The sequence below is a fragment of the Trachemys scripta genome, chromosome 4 (assembly GCF_013100865.1).
Source record: "Trachemys scripta elegans isolate TJP31775 chromosome 4, CAS_Tse_1.0, whole genome shotgun sequence".
Classification (NCBI taxonomy): domain Eukaryota; kingdom Metazoa; phylum Chordata; order Testudines; family Emydidae; genus Trachemys; species Trachemys scripta.
Genome location: NC_048301.1, coordinates 139,144,469 through 139,164,299, shown reverse-complemented (window position 1 = coordinate 139,164,299; position 19,831 = coordinate 139,144,469). Strand labels below are relative to the sequence as shown.

The 19,831-nt window shown below is 41.4% G+C and overlaps 1 protein-coding gene across 1 annotated transcript in view; it reads right to left on the bottom strand.

Moving 5' to 3' along the window:
• The window catches only part of LOC117876588 (E3 ubiquitin-protein ligase rnf213-alpha-like), a 56,958-nt gene that overhangs the window by 14,402 nt on the left and 22,725 nt on the right, over nucleotides 1–19,831 (bottom strand). Inside the window, exons 6-16 of the mRNA XM_034768839.1 lie at nucleotides 19,177–19,292; nucleotides 17,813–17,941; nucleotides 16,991–17,055; nucleotides 16,168–16,318; nucleotides 14,120–14,261; nucleotides 12,918–13,091; nucleotides 9,900–10,033; nucleotides 8,442–8,599; nucleotides 7,613–7,816; nucleotides 4,132–4,325; nucleotides 1,833–1,953 (exon numbers count right to left, since the gene is read on the bottom strand). Coding sequence (XP_034624730.1) covers nucleotides 1,833–1,953; nucleotides 4,132–4,325; nucleotides 7,613–7,816; nucleotides 8,442–8,599; nucleotides 9,900–10,033; nucleotides 12,918–13,091; nucleotides 14,120–14,261; nucleotides 16,168–16,318; nucleotides 16,991–17,055; nucleotides 17,813–17,941; nucleotides 19,177–19,292 — 1,588 coding nt within the window. The remainder of the gene's footprint in view (nucleotides 1–1,832; nucleotides 1,954–4,131; nucleotides 4,326–7,612; nucleotides 7,817–8,441; nucleotides 8,600–9,899; nucleotides 10,034–12,917; nucleotides 13,092–14,119; nucleotides 14,262–16,167; nucleotides 16,319–16,990; nucleotides 17,056–17,812; nucleotides 17,942–19,176; nucleotides 19,293–19,831) is intronic.

The following is a 19,831-nucleotide window of genomic DNA, read 5'->3' as shown; positions in this document are numbered from 1 at the left end:
GACAAAAGAAGTGTTAAAAAGGTTACATTTGCAAAAGCAACCACTCAAAAGTTAAGCTATGCCAGCATCAAGGTTGCCCATTTAACCTTAACTCTGCCCCTTTAGGGCATGCATTCCGATAGTCTTGTACAACATCACATAGAAAGTCTGGGGCTGAGCCCAGATTAGATCCCAAGTCTCCTGAGTCCCAGGCCGCACCCTTAAACATTCTCCCTCATTCACTGTTCATCCTGTGCACTGAGTGAGGCTGGAGTCTGACAGAACACCTGGCATGTGATCATGTAATTAAAGGCTGTATTGTAATGCAGAACCACAGGGGGGTGAATTAAGGTTACAGAGGTTTTCAGAGAGATCTGAGGCCAAACTTTGAAAACTTGGTTGCCTGATGTTACGCATACATATCCATCACTGGGCTCACCAGCTGAGAAAGGCTGGTCCAAATGTGTTGTTGACAGAAAACTGGGTTATTGACTAACAAAAACTTTAATGGATGTTGTCTGTGTTCCTGCAAAAACTTGTTTTTTGTCAAAAAAACAAAACCCTGAAACATGGAAATTATATTTTACACTACAATACCCACATATTTTGTATAATCTAATACCCAAATATTAAGAATCAAAACATTTGAATCAACCCAAAACTAATTGTTTCCCCCCAATTTTTCTTTATGAAAATTTTGGAATTTTCAGTTTTTGTTCCAATTTGCAATGAAGCCAAATCTCTGTATCCTTTGCCAAACAGATTTTCTGTCTTATGTAAGGCTCTAATTCTGGGTGAAGAATGGATTTTTCGGTACACTGACAATTCCAAAAAAAAATGGGGGGAAAAACTAGCTTCATGTCAAATTTGTTTAGAATCGAACATAACATTTTGGAAAAAGCCGAAACATTTTGTTTTGATTCCAACCATTTTTAATTTTTAAAAATTGTATTAAAAAGTAAAATTAAAGGAAATTTTGAAATGGAAAAGTCATTTTGAACCAAAAAATGGAAATGTTTTGATTTTTTTCCCTGATTTTTTTCTTTGTAGCTTTTTTCTGACTGAAACTATTGGGATATATAATAGTATATGTTGTCAAATGTTATAAGCCATTTGGGCCTAGTATAAATGCTGTGTGCTTGACATGAGTACATGAGTTGCGTGTTGGCAACTGAAGCAAGGATTTAAGGTTATGAGTGGTCAAGGATTGTCTGTGCCAAAACAACTTTGTCACGTCCATAGGAGGAAATGGAATGTCTTGGATTATGGTGGCTTGCCAGGAACCGTTTTCCTGGAGTTATGGGTACAAGGCTTAGTAAACAGACAAAGAGCTGATGATGCAACGGACGGACTGGGCTATAAATAGTTGCCTGACATATCTGAAATTTGGAGTCAGACATTGATCCAGAGCCCTGATAAAGAAGTGATGTGTAGTGCAGGGCTCCCCATGCTTTGTGATTGGAGCAGACCTTGACTGGCCTTTGGGACTTCGCTCTAATCTTTGGAGTCTGGTGTAATATGAAAGGGGTGTGAATGTGGAGTGAGTGTGGGGTTATATTGTAATCAATACAAAAATTTAGAGTATTATAGACCAACACTGTGTCTGATATCTGCCTCCTCCCCCATCCTGTAGTGAGGCATCTATCAGAGCCTAACAAAACAATTTGGCAATACCAACACGAATTCAGGAAGCATTTTGGTATCGCCAAATCTGCATTTTTCTTCAAAAAAAGTTTTGGATGAAAAATGTCTTCCAGTGGTCCTCCTTCCCAACTCTGCTGGGTCCTGGGGGCTGTAGCCTCTCGTTCAATGAAGTTTCAAAGGGGCAGTGGGGCGCTATTTTATACACCTACATTCCAGAGGAAGACAAACTGCTTCACAACGAGCTTTAGCAGCTTCTCATCCACGTTGGTTTCATCGTGTAGCAGGTGATCGATGAGCAGGTAGACGATGTTGGTGCAATTCCATTGGTGTCTGAAAAAGAGACAGAATTGCCTCACTGCGAGTAGCTGCGCCTTGTCTGCTGGAAAAAATAATTCTTCCCCACATTTTTGGACAAAACCAACCACCTGGATACTGGGCCCAGTCCTATTTAACATATTCATAAACGATCTGGAAAAAGGGGTAAACAGCGAGGTGGCAAAATTTGCAGATGATACAAAACTACTCAAGATAGTTAAGTCCCAGGCAGACTGTGAAGAGCTACCAAAGGATCTCACAAAACTGGGTGACTGGGCAACAAAATGGCAGATGAAATTTAATGTTGATAAACGCAAAGTAATGCACATTGGAAAACATAATCCTAACTATACATATACAATGTTGGGGTCTAAATTAGCTGTTACCACTCAAGAAAGATCTTGGAGTCATTGTGGATAGTTCTCTGAAAACATCCATTCAATGTGCAGCGACAGTCAAAAAAGCGAACAGAATGTTGGAAATCACCAAGAAAGGGATAGATGATAAGATAGAAAATATCACATTGCCTCTATATAAATCCATGGTATGCCCACATCTTGAATACGTGCAGATGTGGTCACCCCATCTCAAAAATGATATATTGGAATTGGAAAAGGTTCAGAAAAGCACAACAAAAATGATTCGGGGTATGGAACAGCTTCCGTATGAGGAGCGATTAATAAGACCGGAACTTTTCAGATTGGAAAAGAGGCAACTAAGGGGGGATATGATAGAGGTCTATAAAATCATGACTGGTGTAGAGAAAGTAAATAAGGAAGTGTTATTTACTCCTTCTCATAACACAAGAACAAGGGGCCACCAAATGAAATCAATAGGTAGCAGGTTTAAAACAACACAAGAAAGTATTTTTTCATGCAACTCACTGTCAACCTGTGGAACTCCTTGCCAGAGGGTGTTGTGAAGGCCAATACTATAATGGGGTTCAAAAGGGAGCGAGATAGATTCATGGAAGATAGGTCCATCAATGGCTATTAGCCAGGATGGGTAGGAATGGTGTCCCTAGCCTCTGTTTGCCAGAAGCTGGGAATGAGCGATAGGGGAATGGATCACTTGATGATTACCGGTTCTGTTCATTCCCTTTGGGGCATCTGGCATTGGCCACTGTCAGAGGACAGGACACTGGGCTTGATGGACCTTTGGTCTGACCCAGTATGGCCGTTCTTATGTTCTTATGGAGATAGGAACTGAACATGTAAACAGGTCCTTCAGCTCACAATCCCCTCAGGCTAGGTGTGATGGCTTGCAATCAGGGACACCCCTTACCCGCTGCTCAGAGCAGTTTACAGAATGAAGGGGAAGCTGATACAATGGGGAAATCAAAGGGAAAAAAACCTTTGTCCTGTCCTCTGCTGTCTGCGTAAAGCTTGGAAACTCTTGGTGGGAATATGGCCCAAGGTTTCTAAGTGGATTTGCTCTGAAGAAAGGGCCACGGCAGGACTAATATCTGGGGTTTTAATAGGAATGTAGGACTGGAAGAGATGACTTGGGCCGTGGAGTCCAGTCCCTGCTATCATTGGCAACCCCGTCAGATAATCCTGTTCATAAACGTACCAAGTTTCATCTTCAAACCAGTCAGGGTGTGTCATCTCCCCTCCCACCCCCGCTCCTATTGGAGGCTCTTCCAGAGCCTCCCTGCCTCTGATGATTAGAAACCTTCTTCTCATTTCCAGCCTAAATTCAGCCATGGGCTTTTTTTGTCTGTCACACAGAGTAACATAGTGGCAAAGTAACAGGCTTTTATTTGCTATGTAAGCCAACCACTAATGGGGTCACAGCAAACACTGAGTCACCATCTAACAGAGAGTTGATTGGAACATGTAGGAGTTTTTTTTCCCCTTGGAAAATTATGACTTTTCATTGAGAAAACAAACCCGACATTTTCTTCAGTCACTGAAGTTTTTGGTTAAAAAAAAAAGGCAAAAAATCAAAACATATTTTCCAGATGAAAACTGCTGGAAAATTTTTAATTTTCAAGTTTTTCTATATACATTTGTAAAATTCTGAGGAAATCTGACACTGTCTGCAAAAAAATTTATTTAAAGGAAAACCCATCTTTCTGTCGGGGTAGAAAAAAAGTTTTCACAGAAAAGTTTTGACTGTTACACGTTTTAAAAATGTTTATATTCTTTAAAATACACAGACAGTTTTTTGGGGGGGATGGGTAACACTTACAATACGCTGTTCAATAATTCCTCTTTGTTATCGTAAAGTCTCATCTGGTAGTCGTCCAATGTGATCAGCTCCACAGTGTGCTTAATGGACTTGATCCTTTTCAGCCAGCTCAGGCAGGCGTTGAATGGCAGAAGTGCCTTCTCTGTGGGCTGCAGCTGCTTCAGGACGATGCTCACGGCATCAAGAGCTACAAACTAAAATGATATTTAAAAACAAATCCCGTGAGTTTCTGAGCTAGCCATTGTGTTTCGGGGTGAGGGGCAAAGAGGAGAGAAAACAACGGGGCAGGAGTATCACTTGCTGAAGAGCTGAAGCAATGGAACTGGAGAAGGTTATGAAGGAAGGACCGGTGGCGGCACATACATAAATACACGCGCACACACATACACTCTCAGGCAAGATGTGCTCATCAGCAGGGACTGAGCTCTGGTGGTTCAGCATCAGTGGCAAAGACCCCCACCACCTGAGCTAAAGCGATAACCCCACTAATGGCAAGACAGGAGCAGGAGTCGAGATACAATCACAACTACTGCGCCAGCGTGTTACACATCCAGCTGCCGAGGCAAAGGAACAAGGAAAGGGGGGAAAGAAATCCCACGTTTGTTTCCAAGCAGAGCAGACTGTAACAGTGCCACAGAACATCATTCCCCCTCCTCTTCAGGACCTAAGTGCCCTGAGTCGAGGATCTTGTCTGTCACCTAATCAAGTTTTAAGCCTGCTCTAACTCCCCAGGAAATCAATCCATCTTCCCACTGATATCGACGGGAGTTGGAGCCAGCCCTTAACCATGATATTACATTGGTTCAGGCTGCCGTGGATTTAATCTGGTTTGGCTTGTTAATGCGGTCCATGGCAGGTATAAGCCATTTTTAAAGAGTGGTTAAAACTGGTTTGGATAACACAGCTCCTGGTCCAGTGTAGACGGCACTTGCATCACACAAAACCAACTGGCTTAAAATTGTAGTGACCATCTCCTAATGCCGAGGACATTATATGATACAAAGCACATGTGGCTTGGCAGCAGCACTGCTCAGAAGGATCTGGGAGTTGTGGTGGATGTGATGTTATACCATTAAAATATAACCATGTATATCATGTTGCTACCACTGTTATATAATTGCTGCAAATATTACACAAAGTATCTCATGTAAGGTGTGAATGGAAAAATTATGATTTGCTGAATACAATTATCCTATTTGTATGCCTGTGTCATTGTTGTATCTGTCATTATGAATATTGACTATGTACCAGTATTTCAAATCTGTTTGCTCCTGGGGTGACACCCAGCATCACTGCTTCAAACCTGATACGAGAATTTTGCAATGTGTGTATGTATTGGATTCCATTGATCATTTTAACTCTCACCTCTTTCTTTTCCCTTATAAATAAATCTTTAGCTATTAGATACTAAAGAATTGGCAATAGTGTGATTATTGGGTCAGATCTGAGTAATACATTGACCTAGTTGTGTGACTGGTCCTTTGGGATCAGAAGAACCCTTTGTTTGATTAAATTGGTTTTAAATAACCACTCATCATTACCTCTAGTGTGTGGGTGGTGAAACGAGGACTGGTATACCTAAGGAGACTGCATTTCTGACTTCGTTAGCCAGTATGGTGAGACAGAAGTTTACTTTTGTTAGAGGTGTGGTATATCTTATGGAAGAATAACCACTGGTTTGGGGTGAGTCTGCCCCATTTCTCAGCAGTTTGTCCTGAATTTGGTATTCTCAGTTGTGACCCACTGAGACACAGTGACAATAGATTACAACCTCAACATGAATCAACAATGCAATGATGTTGCAAAAAGAGCAAATGCAATTTTGGGTTGCATTAACAGAGGCATATAATGCAAGTCATGGGAGGGGATAGTATTGCTCTTCCCGGAGCTGGTTAGGCCTCAGCTGGAGTTCTGTGTACTGGATGTAGAGAAACTAGAAAGGATCCAGAGGTGAGCAACAAAGATGATCAAAGGGATGGAATACAAACCATATGAACAAAGGCTGAAGGAACTGGGTATGTTTAGTTTGGAAAAGAGGGGACATGATAGTGGACTTCAAACACTTGAAAGGCTGCTATTAAAATATGGAGAAAATTTATTCTCTATTGTCACAGAACAAGAGGCAGAACGAGAGCTGATGGGTTCAAACTACAGCATGGCAGTTTAGGATTAAATCTCAGGAAAATCTTCCTAACTGTAAGAACAGCAAGACAATGGCGCAGGGAGGTGGTGGAAGCTCCTTCACTGGAGGCTTTCAAAAGGAGGCTGGATAACCATCTGTCTTGGATGGTTTAGACACAGCAAATCCTGCATCTTGGCAGGGGGCTAGACTAGATGACACTTGTGGTCCCTTCTAACGCTGTGGTTCTACAGATTCTGTGATTGGAAGCAGGGAAATACATGGAGGATTCCTAGAATCAGAGATTCTAAGGCCAGAAGGAACCACTGTGATCACTTAGTCAGACCTCCTGCATGACACAGGCATGACACAGAATCTTGCTGAATTCATTCCTGCTTGAATCAGAGCAGATGTTTTAGAAAAACATCCAATCTTGATTTAAAAATTCCCAGTGATGGAGAATCCACCATGACCCTTAGTAAATGGTTCCAATGGTTAATTCCCCTCACTGTTAAAAATTTGCACCTTATTTCCCATCTGAATTTGTCCAGATTCAACTGCCAGCCACTGGACCTTGTTATTCCTTTGTTTTCTAGACTGAAGAGGCTTTTATCAAATATTTGTTCCCCACATTGGTACTTATTGACTGTGATCAACTCACCCCTTAGCTCTCCTTTTGTTAAGCTAAGTAGATTGAGCTCTAAGAGTCTGTCACCATAAGGCAGGTTTTCTAATCTGTTAATCATTCTCATGGCTCTTCTCTGAACTCTCTCCAATTTATCAACATCCTTTTGGACTTGTGGGCACCAGAACTGGACACTACTCCAGCAGCATCCACCCCAGTGCCAAATATAAAGGTAATGCAACCTCTCCACTCCTACTTGAGTTTCCCCTATTTATGCATCCCAGGATCACATTAGCCCTTTTGGCCACAGTGTCGCACTGGGAGCTCATGATCAACTGATTAACCGCCATGACCCCCAGTCTTTTTCAGAGTCACTGCCTCCCGTGATAGAGTCCCCCATCCCGTAAGTGTGGCCGACAATCTTTGTTCCCATACATATACATTTAGCCATATTAAAAGACACATTGTTTTCTTACCAAGCGATCTAGATTGCTCTATATCAGTGACTGCTCCCTTCATTATTTACCACTCCCCCAATCTTTGTGTCAACTGCAAACTTTATCAGTGATGATTTTATATTTTCTTCCAGACCATCAATAAACATTTTAAATAGCATAGGGCCAAAATCCAGTCCCTGTGGGATCCAGTAGAAACACACCCTCTCGATGATGATTCCCATTTACAATTACATGTTGAAAAGAGCAACAATGAACCACTGTTCAGGTAACCTCGCTCACCATTTTAGTTGTGTCTTCTTTATAAACTTTCTGCAGCTCATTGGCTAGAGTCTCCTCATTCTTCACTAAATTGATGAACAGCTGATAATTCTCTTGTAGGTAGAAATATTCAATGTGCAACCAAATCAGGGAAAACCCCACCTCGTCCTGTGTCAAAGAGGTGCAGAGCTGCTTTGCACCAGTTATGAGAACATTAGACAGAATCTGGTGATAAAATAAATGGTATTATTTCTACTCATCATCAACCACATAGAACTAAGTTCTCTGTTGCTGCCATGTTTAATGAAAGCTGTATGAAATTTTCATCATCACTAATTCTAACCCAAGTAAAAAAGAAATGCTAAAATGCAATTAAAGTTGAGAGCACTTAGCAGTAATTTAAGAGCAAATACAGGGTTTCAGTAAAGTGCATTTATCAAAATACAGAACAGTTGGACAGGAAGTGGTTTTATTTTTAGCAGCCAATTTTGACTCTAAAAATCAAAACCAAAACCTTTTTTCCAAAAAAACTCAGGCAAGATCGTTTTGATATAAAAAAAAAATCTACCAAAAAATTGAAATTTTTTAAGGAAATCAGACACTTTCTGCATTAGCTGGAGATCTGGCCCCATTGACTCCAATGTTGTTATGGCTGATTGACACCAGCTGGGGATCTGCCCCCATTGACTCCAATGTTGTTATGGCTGATTGACGCCAGCTGGGGATCTGGCTGTAAGTTTTTAATTTTTTCTGCATTAAGTCTAATATGTCTACTATACCATTGGTAATCTCACCCCAACCATTCAGATTGATGATGTTTAAAAGTGCTTTTCTGCAGAAACCCATTTACCTCATAAACCTGAACATCTTGCCCTGGAAAAGCCATCCTCACAAAATCACTGGCATAACGCTGAACCATTTCTGGACTATTGCCATCTGGCACTGGCATATTCAAGATAGAGCTTTGAAACATCTCAGCAGAGTCCACAGTAGGGTCCTTTGGATAACCTAGGATGTCACAGAATGAACAAAGGAGAGGGGCTTATTCAGTTATAGCAGATCACTATAAATATTGTTTAGTAATTATTAATATGCAAGTGAATGTGGGGGGGCAAGAGTATAAGCATGGCAGGGCAATGAGAATCCTGTTTTTCTCCATTATAAATGGCTACTTGTTAGAATTATGATGCAGTGTTCTAGGTCATTCTAGTTGGGTGGGGCGGTTCTAAATTATTCTAGCTGGGTGGGGAGAGGAGCCATTGACTACCCATTCAAGGAATGAAGGACTGAGTTTGCTAATGACAAGAAGGCTCAGACAGTCCTACAGGGCAATCTTCAATGAGGAACTCTTTCCCCCACCAGCAAGACTCCTCTAAGCAGCAGAAGATTAAGCACAGACTCTACTGGCTTGCACATCTGAGACCCAGTCTGAGACTACCTAGATCCCCAGATCTATCCACAGATTCCTTTCCCAAGTCACTGATTTCCAGGATACAGTCCACATCTGGTAAGAGTGACCTACATTCCTTGATCCTTGCATTTGGCTGAGTTAAAAGTAGAGCTGGTTGGAAAATGGATTTCTGTCCCATGAAAAATTTTGATATTTTGCATTTTTTTTGTTACAAATCATGACAAAAAGACAAATTCTGAAACTTTTCACACAATTAAGTTATGCTTTTTTTGTTTGGGTCAATCAAAATGATTAATTTTGATAAATGTGAAATGGTTTGTTTTGATTTGACCATTTTTATTTAATTTTGTATGTATAAAATAAACTTTAAACCAATGTCCTTTAGAAACAAAAAAATTGAAAATTTTATCGTGAAAATGTTGAAACAAGATGTTTTGTCATTTTCTGAACATTTCTTCCCAATTTGTTTTCTAACAAAATTTCATCTAAATCAACAAAATATCATGAAAAGTTTCTGTTTTCTGACACCAAACTGTTTTGACTAAAATTTTTGAACCAACTTTAGTTAAGCACAACCAAGACTCCCAAGTGATGCGAATTCCACCCCATACCTAGGTGAGCTTGGCCAATGGCTCCTCCCTGTTAATTTCCCTCCCTGTTAAAAACGTACTACTTATTTCCTGTGTGAATTTGTCTCCCTTCAGCTCCCATCCAGTGGATCTCCTTCTGCTTCTCTCTGCTAGATCACAGAGCTCTCTATTATGAGACATCTCCTCCCCATACAGCTCTTCTATAAACCTGATCTGGATTTACTCTGGCAAAAGCAAGAGGAGAATTGGGTCCAATATTTTCTTCCACTGCAGCTAATTTTAATAGACGCAGAAAGTGCGAAGTTACCTTTCACCCGATGGACTTTCTCCCATATCTCGTCCAGGCGAGCTTTCAAAACCCAGCTGAATGGAAAGCAGCACTGTGTGGACCTGCTGGGGTCTTCGCTCATTGATAACACAGAAATCTTAGCATCAGGGGCCCTTGAGTGTTTAAAATAAACATATTATATATAATATACATATAATCTTGCTAAGTTCTCAGCCTCAATGACTTCCTGTGGCAGTAGGTTCCAGAGGATAATTACGTGTTGTGTGAAAAAAATATTTCCTTCGACTGGTTTTGAATTTGCTGCCTTTCAATGTAATCAATTGTTCTCTTTGTAAAAGGATGATCTACCCCTTTAGGGGCCATAAGCCTGGGGCCAGCCAGCCTATTCGTCTATCAGACCTGACTAGGAAGGGGTTAAGTGTTCTCTCTCAAGGGCTGAGAGTAGTTAGTTGGGGAAGAGCTGCAAATACGTCAGACAGAAAAGAAAGATCAGGGATGGTGTGGGTCTGCTGCTCAAAGGAAAAGGTGAGCTGGTAATGGACGATAAGAAGGTGGAGATGCTCATGCCTACTTTGCTTCAGTCTTCACACAAAAAACAACATGTGACGATGATTAGCAAAGTTATCATAGACAGTAAAGGGGGCGGGTTGCAGATCAGGATAAGTAAAGAACATGTCAGAGATCATCAGGGTCTGATGCTGGTCACCACAGAATGCTGAAGGAATTAGCTGAAGAAATATCAAAGCCACTGGCAAAAATATTTGCAAACTGATGGATGGCAGGAGAGGTCCTGGAAGACTGGAGAAGGGCTAACATGGTGCCTGTCTTTAAAAAGGGAGAAAAGTAGGAGCTTGGGAACTATAAACCAGTCAGCCTGACTTTGATATCTGGGAAGCTATTGGAGCCATGTATAAAACATTCAATTTGCAAATACCTGGAGGATGAAGCGGTGACCACTAGCAGCCAGCATGGAGTTACTAAGAACAAATCATGACAAACCAGCCTGATTTCTTTCTTTGCCAAGGTAACTGTTTGGATGGATGTGGAGAATGTGGTGAACATAATATACCTGGACTTCAGCAAGACTTTGACACAGTCCCACATGACATTCTCATGACGTAAGTAAGCTGGAGAAATTCAGCCTCAGTAGAACTACCAATAAGTGGATGCATAACTGTATAAACAACCGCAAACAAAGAGCAACTATTAATGGGATGATGTCAGACTGGAGGGAGGTCTCAAGTGGGGTTCCACAGGGATCTGTTCTAGGTCTGGTGTTGTTTAATATCTTTATTAATGACCGGGGTGTAGGAATAGAGAGCATATTGATCAAATTTGCAGATGACAAAGCTAGAGGGGTTGCCAACACTTTGGAGGATAGAGCTAAAATTCAGAGGGATCTTGATAAATTGGAGAACTGGGCTACAGACAACAAAATGAAATTCAGCAAAGACAAATGTGAGGTGCTGCACTTAGGGAAGAAAAACCAAATGCACAAATACAGAATGGGGGGAAACTGTCCTGGCAGCAGCACCGCTGAAAAGGATCTGAGAGTTGTGGTGGATCACAACTGAACATGAGAATCAACAATGCGATGCTGTTGCAAAAAAAAGCAAATGCAATTTTGGGTTTCATTAACAGAGGCATAGCATGTAAGTCACAGGAAGTTATAGTACCGCTCGACTCAGCACTGGTTACATCTCAGTTGGAGTACTGTGTCCAATTTTGGTCACCGCTGTATAGACAGGGTGTAGAGAAACTGGAAAGGATCCAGAGGTCAGTGACAAAGATGATCGAAGGGATGGAATGCAAGCCCATAAGAGCCAAGGCTGAAGGAACCGGGTATGTTTAGTTTGGAAAAGAGAAGATTAGAGGGGGACATGATAGCAGTCTTCAAACACTTACTTGCTGCCATAAAAAAAGATGGAGAAAAAATTGTTCTCTCTTGTTTCAGGGCAAGAGGCAGTGGGTTCAAACTACAGCATGGCAGTTTAGGAATAAATCTCAGGAAAATCTTCCTAACGGTAAGAACAGCAGGACAATGGAACAAACTGCCAAGGAAAGTCGTGGAAGCTTCTTCACTGGAGGTTTTCAAAAGGAGGCTGCATAGCCACCTATCTTTAGACACAACAAACTCTGCATCTTGGCAGGGGGCTAGACTAGATGACTCTTGCGGTCCCTTCTAACTCTATGGCTCTGTGATTCCAACACTCCCTTCTGGTCTTATAATCTATGTATCTATAAATAAATAAATAAGAAGAACAATAACAACTATAATAATGATGCATATAAAAGCTGGCACAAATGGCTTTGCCTGTAATTCTGTGCCCATAGTTGTCTGACTAAATGTTTGGCTTCCCATACAGTGAGTTCCATACAGTTGCGATACAGTGAGTTCCATGGCTTAATCTTCTATACATCTGTTGCCTTCCCACTTCACTATGCATCTACTCGTCTAATGAACACACTCTCCACCATCCCAGACTCTCTCACTGCTCTTGTTGCGATAGCACTGTACCTTTGCAGATCTGGAGAGAGGTTGGTTTTCTCAATCCTGAATAGAGATTGGTCAGGAATTTTCTGATTAAACATTATTTCATCGGAAAATCACGACTCATTGAAACCAAAACAGTTTGCAGAAAAAGGATCGGTTTAAACAAGCCTCCTGATTTGAGCAATTTTTGGAAAAAGGTTTCAAAACCATTAAAACATCCTGTTTTGACATTTTTGAAAAAAGAAACCCACTACAGTTTTGGTTTATAATTTGAAATGACTTTCCACTTAGCAATTGTAGTTAATTTATGCTAAAAAAGTAAAACCTTTTTTTAAAAAGGTCAAAATCTAAATTCAACTTTATGATGGAGCCGAGATTATTTTCAGACTATCAGTTTGTGAAAATTTTCAAGATTTCAACTTTTTATTCCAATTCAGGATGGGGAAAAAATGTTGAAATCTCAAAAACTCTTGCAGGATGGGAAAAGTGTTTCCCACTCAGATCTAATCCTGAGAGTCTGAGCTTTCCTAGTGGTTTCTTACTTGCTGGTATACTTAATCTTCAGAAATGATTCATCTTTGAACATCTGGAGCCAGAGGTCAGAGATAGGAGTTTCTTGAGAGATGTGATCCAAGTTGTTGTTTGCATCAACTACTGCTAGAATTTGAGCAAACATGTTTGCCAGAATGTCTTCCAAATGAATCCAGACAACATGCCTTAAAAAAAAAGGAAAAACATGTCTTATAAAATAATTCTTTCAACTCTCCCCCCCTCCCCAACCAGCTCATTCTGTGTGTCTGTAACATGAGGGTTGCTTTGCAGGGCTGGGCCCTAAGATACAACTATGTAAACATCCAACAATCACAATAAAGCAAAGTCATCCACACAGGACAAAACAGGGAGCACCATTGTGTCTTGCGTGGTGACTGGACACAAGTCAGATATCAGGAATGGCAATATACAAAAACCTGTAGGAGAACACTTCAACCTCCCTGGCCACACAATAGCAGATGTAAAGGTAGCCATCTTACAGCAAAAAAACTTCAAGACCAGACTCCAAAGAGAAACTGCTGAGCTCCAGTTCATTTGCAAATTTGACACCATCAGCTCAGGATTAAACAAAGACTCTGAATGGCTATCCAACTACAGAAGCAGTTTCTCCTCCCTTGGTGTTCACACCTCAACTGCTAGCAGAGCACCTCACCCTCCCTGATTGAACTAACCTCGTTATCTCCACACTGATTTATACCTGCCTCTGGAGATTTCCATTACTTGCATCTGAAGAAGTGAGGTTCTTACCCACGAAAGCTTATGCTCCCAATACTTCTGTTAGTCTCAAAGGTGCCACAGGACCCTCTGTTGCTTTTTACAGATTCAGACTAACACGGCTACTCCTCTGATACAAAACTTTCAAGTTATTTATCTGTAGGGTTTGGCACATTTCATACAGCTGATCAATTTTGTTCTTGTTCTTTGTTCTTGTTACAAACAAGACCCTTTAACTGTCCAATGACCTAAGATTTTGTTGCCAATACCCTGATTAATTGTGATTTTTAAAACATATGCTAGTCTTCTGTATAAGTTCTTATACCACCCTCATCACTGTTGTATCCGAGTCCCTTCCAGTAATGCTTTAAGGGACGTGATACAGACATATAACTTCTTGTTGGTATTCCAAAAATTTGAGCTATTTGAAATTCAAATGGCCAACATGATGCAACTATACAAGAATATACAGCGTTACCTGAATGAAGTGCCTTCAAGTATGAACTCGCTAGACAGAGCTCTGCGGAAAATCCACTCTCTAGGCTTATGGCTCACCATCTCTTGTTCTTGTAAAAGGTTACAAATTCTCCTTTTCAACACTTCCATAAAATGACTGGCAACTAGCCATAAAAGAAAAAGAAATCACTTTATCCCAAAATAGGGCTGGTCAACATTTTCTTAATGAAAAATTGTTTTCTACTAAATGAAAAGTGAGGTAGAAAGTCTTTGCTTTCCTCAAATTTTTGATTTTTTTGTCAGAAAACCCCAAACCTGAAAATTTTCAACTGAAAGCCAAAAATTTTGGATTTCAGCAGTTTTGGGCCAAAAAATTTTGGGTTTTCAGGTGTTTGGTTTCTGGAAAAAAAAAGTTGAAAATTTCCATGAGGGAGGGGAGAAAAACATTTTCCAAGCAGTGTGTGACATTGTGCAGTCTATATGGTTTTATAAAAATATGATAAGTGAATATAATGTAACTGGGATATGCTTCATGCAAAAGGTCTCTTGTAAGGTATCATTACAAAACTTATAATCTATTGAATGTGATCATCCTATTTGTATAAATGTACCACTCTTGTATCTGAAACTAGAAATATGAAATATAACTCTGAGGTCCTATTGTAATTATGCAAAGTGTGGGCCATTAATGGTGGTTTGGAATATTGATGACTCCCATTAACCAGGACCATCGTCTGCAGATGGTTGTGTTTTACCTGTGAGTCTTCCTGTATATGTGTGTGCTGGCAAGTGGATAATGAAGTCTTGAAGTGACATGTGATCATGTCACCTGAACTGGAATCCATCTTTAACCTGGTGCTTTTCCAGTGAGAGGGGGTGGAAACCCAGAGGGACAAAGGGTTCCCGCCTTATGCAAAAGATATATAAAGGGGTGGAACAGAACAAAGAGAGGAGAGGAGCCATCATGAAGAATCCCCTAGCTACCACCTGAACTGGAACAAGAGCTGTACCAGGGGAAAGAATTATGCCCAGACCTGGAAGGTGTCCAGTCTGAGGAAAAAACTTACTGAAGCATCTCTGAGGGTGAGATTATCTGTATTCAGTTTAATTAGACATAGATGTGCACATTTTATTTTATTTTGCTTGGTGACTTACTTTGTTCTGTCTGTTATTACTTGGAACCACTTAAATCCTACTTTCTGCATTTAATAAAATCACTTTTTACTTATTCATTAACTCAGAGTATGTATTAATACCTGGGGGAGCAAACAACTATGCATATCTCTCTATCAGTGTTATAGAGGGCAAACAATTTATGAGTTTACCCTTTGTAAGCTTTATACAGGGTAAAACAGATTTATTTGGGTTTAGACCCCATTGGGAGTTGGGCATCTGAGCGTTAAAGATAGGAACACTTCTGTGAGCTGCTTTCAGGTAAACCTGCAGTTTTGAGGCAAGTAATTCAGACCCTGGGTCTGTGTTGGAGCAGATGGGAGTGTCTGGCTCAGCAAGACAGGGTGTTGGAGTTCTGAGCTGGCAGGGAAAACAGGGATAGAAGTAACTACGTAGAAGGACTACGCCACTGTGACAGGTTGGATCACAGAAACCAAAGCTGCAGGTTTTCCATTGAAAGTTTTCACAGTAAATTTTTGACGAGTTATGTGACTCCTTCCATTAGTTTTGGCAATGAAGATTAGACAAATCAGACTAGACGTGCCATTAGACCATAGTTTCCCTCCCTAAAAAAGCACCTTCCATTTACTTAGTTTGAAATATTTACACATTCATTTGCTTAAAGTTGGATCCCATTTAATCACTAAGGATGATTGCACAGTTGCCTTGAATAATTGTATAGAACTTAACAAATGTTGACAGCACAGTAGCATGAAAGACCTCCACACTCATTTTTCATTTGCATTTGATGTCTAAATGGGATTTTTTTTATCCAGGAATCCACAGCTGTAATGCTAGTGCCCTAGCTGACTGTACCACTAATCCATCCAGTTTGTTCTTAGAACATCTTGGAATATCCAGTCACACACAAATACAAGGTCTTTTCTTTATACTCACATATATTCTTGCTCTGAGACTGAAAAAGTGCATCATAGAGGATCTGTATCCTTTTTGTAGCTCGCTGGCTGTTGTCTTTCTTATCCTCCAGCTGGATTACAGCTTTCTGGACACTTTGTTTGATCAGGAATTCAGTGTTGATCAGTTGCAGCTGGGAAAATATTTGGCAGGGCAATGCTATTATCCCCATTGGGCAGATGGGAACTGAGACATGGATACTAAGGGATTGACTCAGGGAAGTCAGCAGCAAAGCAAGGAATTGGAACACAGGTCTTCTGAGTCCCAGGCTACTGCCCAAACTACTATAGACCATCCTTCCTCTTCATTTTCATGGCCATCAGCAGAATAGCGTCTGAGCTGTACCCTGGCAATCTCAGTAGCAGTTTGGGGAGGCACGTGCCGCATCTCAGGGCTGCAGTTCCTGTATCTGTCTCATATGGCCCCATCTCTGCAGTATCTGAGCACCTCACAAACACTGATGAGTTTATCCTTGTGAGGTTGGCAGCGCTATTCCCCCTCCCAGTCACAGGGGGGAGCTGAGGCCCAGAGACATTCAGTAACTTTCCCAGGAAGTCAGTGACAGAGCCAGAAATGGAACCCAGAAGTCCTGAAACTTACTCCTAGTGCCTTACCACAGGGCCAACTTTCCCACACTACTTAACAAGGGAGAATGGCTGGTGATCTCCTCTAAAGCGTCAGGCGTGATGCCCTGCAACCTTTCCTCCCTTGGGCAGCGAAACCGGAGAAGCAGGGACTTCCCCTCTAGCTGAGACTGGATTTGATAGTTCTTACTTATGGCAGGCAAGATAGATAAGACACTTACATTTTCCTCTGGGGAGTCATTGGCTTTTTCAGCATCTTCAGGGGCAACAGAATCCTCTGGACAACCTTGAATGATGAGTAATTACATGTTACTTAATTACATGTTACTTATCTGTTGCATCAAAACCTTCAGATATTAGAAACTTAAGGATTGGCAACAGTGTGATTACTGGGTAAAATCTGAGTCATACATTGATCTGGGAATGTGGCTGGTCCTTTGGATCAGAAGAACCCTTTGTTTGATTAAACTGGTTTTAAATAACAACTCATCATTAACTCGAGTGGTGAAACAGGGGCTGGAGTAACTAAGGAGACTGCATTTCTGACTTCTTGTTAGCCTGTGTGGTGAGACTGAAGTTACCAAACCACTCACAAAAGTATCTCTCAGGGAAAAATAACCACCGGTGTGGGGTGAGTCTGCCCCATGTCTCAGCAGTCTGGTATTCTCAGTTGTGACCCACTGAGGCACAGTGACAGCCCCTTCCAAGCATGGGCCCAGTGCGATGGCACCATTGCCGCCATAGTAAACCCAGCACTGCCTCTGACTCCTGTGCACATGGACCCGTGGACTGGATGACCCAGGCAGGAGCATTACGGGATTCCCTACCCCCCTCTTACTTCTCTGTGTGGGGGTGTAGCCTAAATCAAAACTGAGTCTTCAGAGGGAGTGTGCATGGAACACCACAGCTCCATTTCCACAGTCGCTTTTTAGCGTATGGTGACATCTCCTTATCTGATTAAACTTCAATCCCTTATGGGACAGGGAAATGGCAGAAGGTAAAACAACACATCAGAGATGGGTTTAAAGCAAGAAGTCAGTTACTTGTGTCGGTTCTCTGCTGGGTGCTGTTCATGAAAATCTCAGCGACTGTCATTTTGGAGAGCTGTCCCAGATTGGCTGCAAAGGTCTCGGGAGGAAGCAAGTCATCCAAGTGAACAGTGCGCCACTCACCTGCAGAGACAAAATTGGAATAGATGACAAAATGTCATTGAGTCACAGAGTTTAAGGCCAGAAGGGACCATTAGATCACCAGTCTGGCCTCCTGTATAACACAGGCTATTAAATTGCACCAAGTTACCCCATACTGAGCCCAATAACTTGCACATCTTTCCAGCCAGGCATGTAATCTGGATTTGAAGATATCAATGAATGGAGAGTCTACCACTTCCCTCGGTAGTTTGTTCCAGTGGTGAAGTCTCGCACTATAAGGCATTTTATCCAGCCTTCACATCATTTTTGTATCTTTTCTCTGCACCTTCTCCAATTTAGCATCCTTTTAAAAACGTAAATATTAGAACTAGATGCAGTATTCTAGTGTTTGCCTCACCAACGCCATATACAGGGGTAAAATCATCTCCCTACTGCTACTCACTCCTCCTGTTTATACCTCCAAGGATTGCATTAGCCCATGTTGTCACAGCATTGCACTGGGAGCGAATGTTGAGCTACTTTGTCCACTGTGACCCCTAGATCCTTACAGAGTCACTGCTTTCTCATCTACTGTCTGCCATTCTGTCCGTGTCTGAGTTTTATCATTTGGGGGGAAAGCTCGCTTTCTTGAACATCCAGCACCACCAGCCTTTTCCTCTAAGAGTTCCCAATTACAGCTAACAATTTTTTTTTTTGACATTTTTGTGACATTTTTTCATCAAAACTTCAAATTTTGATCAAAAACGGGAGTGGGCAATTCCCAACAAAAAGAATAAAAAAATTATTGTTTTTGTTGAAATTCCAGTTTTTGGTTGAATTTTGATAGCTCTCCCTCATGTGACTTAGGAACACAAGTTCCATGGAAACAGGACTTATGCTTCTAAGTCACTTAGGCCCAGATCTTTAAAGTTATTTAGGTGTTGCTGTGCTCAGCATTGCAACACCTATCTGATTTAGGAGCCTAAGTCTCAATTTCAAAAGTGATTTAAGCACCTAAGGTCTAAATCCCATTGCCTGTAAATGGGGATTTTGGCTCCTAAGAGCCTAAATCCCTTTTTGAAAATGGGACTGAGATGGTGCAATGCTGAGCACAGCAATGCCTAAATAATAAAAATCAGGGCCTTACGTGCCATTGAAAATTCCACCCTAAAACAGTGATTAAGACAGTTAAAATGATTCAAATGTTGCAATAATGTTAACAATCCCTCTTGCTTTCCTCTTCTTCCAAATCTTTCCAAATCAAGGCACGTTCTTACCAGCACTGAATGCCAGGTAACTGCACCCCCCGAGTATCCTTGGGACTTTGGTTATGATGACGATGTGTGATGGACCGGTCGTTCCTGGTTTTCTTCTCTCATCCACTATGCAGTACCTGAAAACACAACAGAAGGAAGATTCATAGCTTCACAGATCTTCAGGTCAGACGAGACCTTCTGACCATCCAGTCTGACCTCCTGCATGATAGCACAGGCGAAAAAAATCTCACTTGGTGATTCCTGCATCCAGCCCAATAACTTCTGTGTGACCTAGAGTGGAGCTTTTACAAAGAGACACACGGCCATGATTTACAGACTCCCAGGGATGGAAAATTCACCCCATCCCTAGGGGAGCTGTTCCAATGGCTAATTTCCCTCCCTGTCAACAATTAGTTCTAGTCTGAATTTGTCTCATTTCAAAGCTCCCGGCTACTGGATCTCGTTCTGCCTTTTTTTTTGCCCTCAGAAATCTCCTCCCCATGTAGGTTCTTTAGGCCACAATCAAGACAGAAGATGTGTTACCTGTCTCTCCATCCGTCTCTTCCCTCTGGGTGAAATCCTGATATCCTGGAGTCAATGGCAAAGCTCCCATTGACTTCAGTGAAGCCAGAATTTCACCCTGTTTCCATTCTCCACTGTCAGGTCTGAGAGTAGG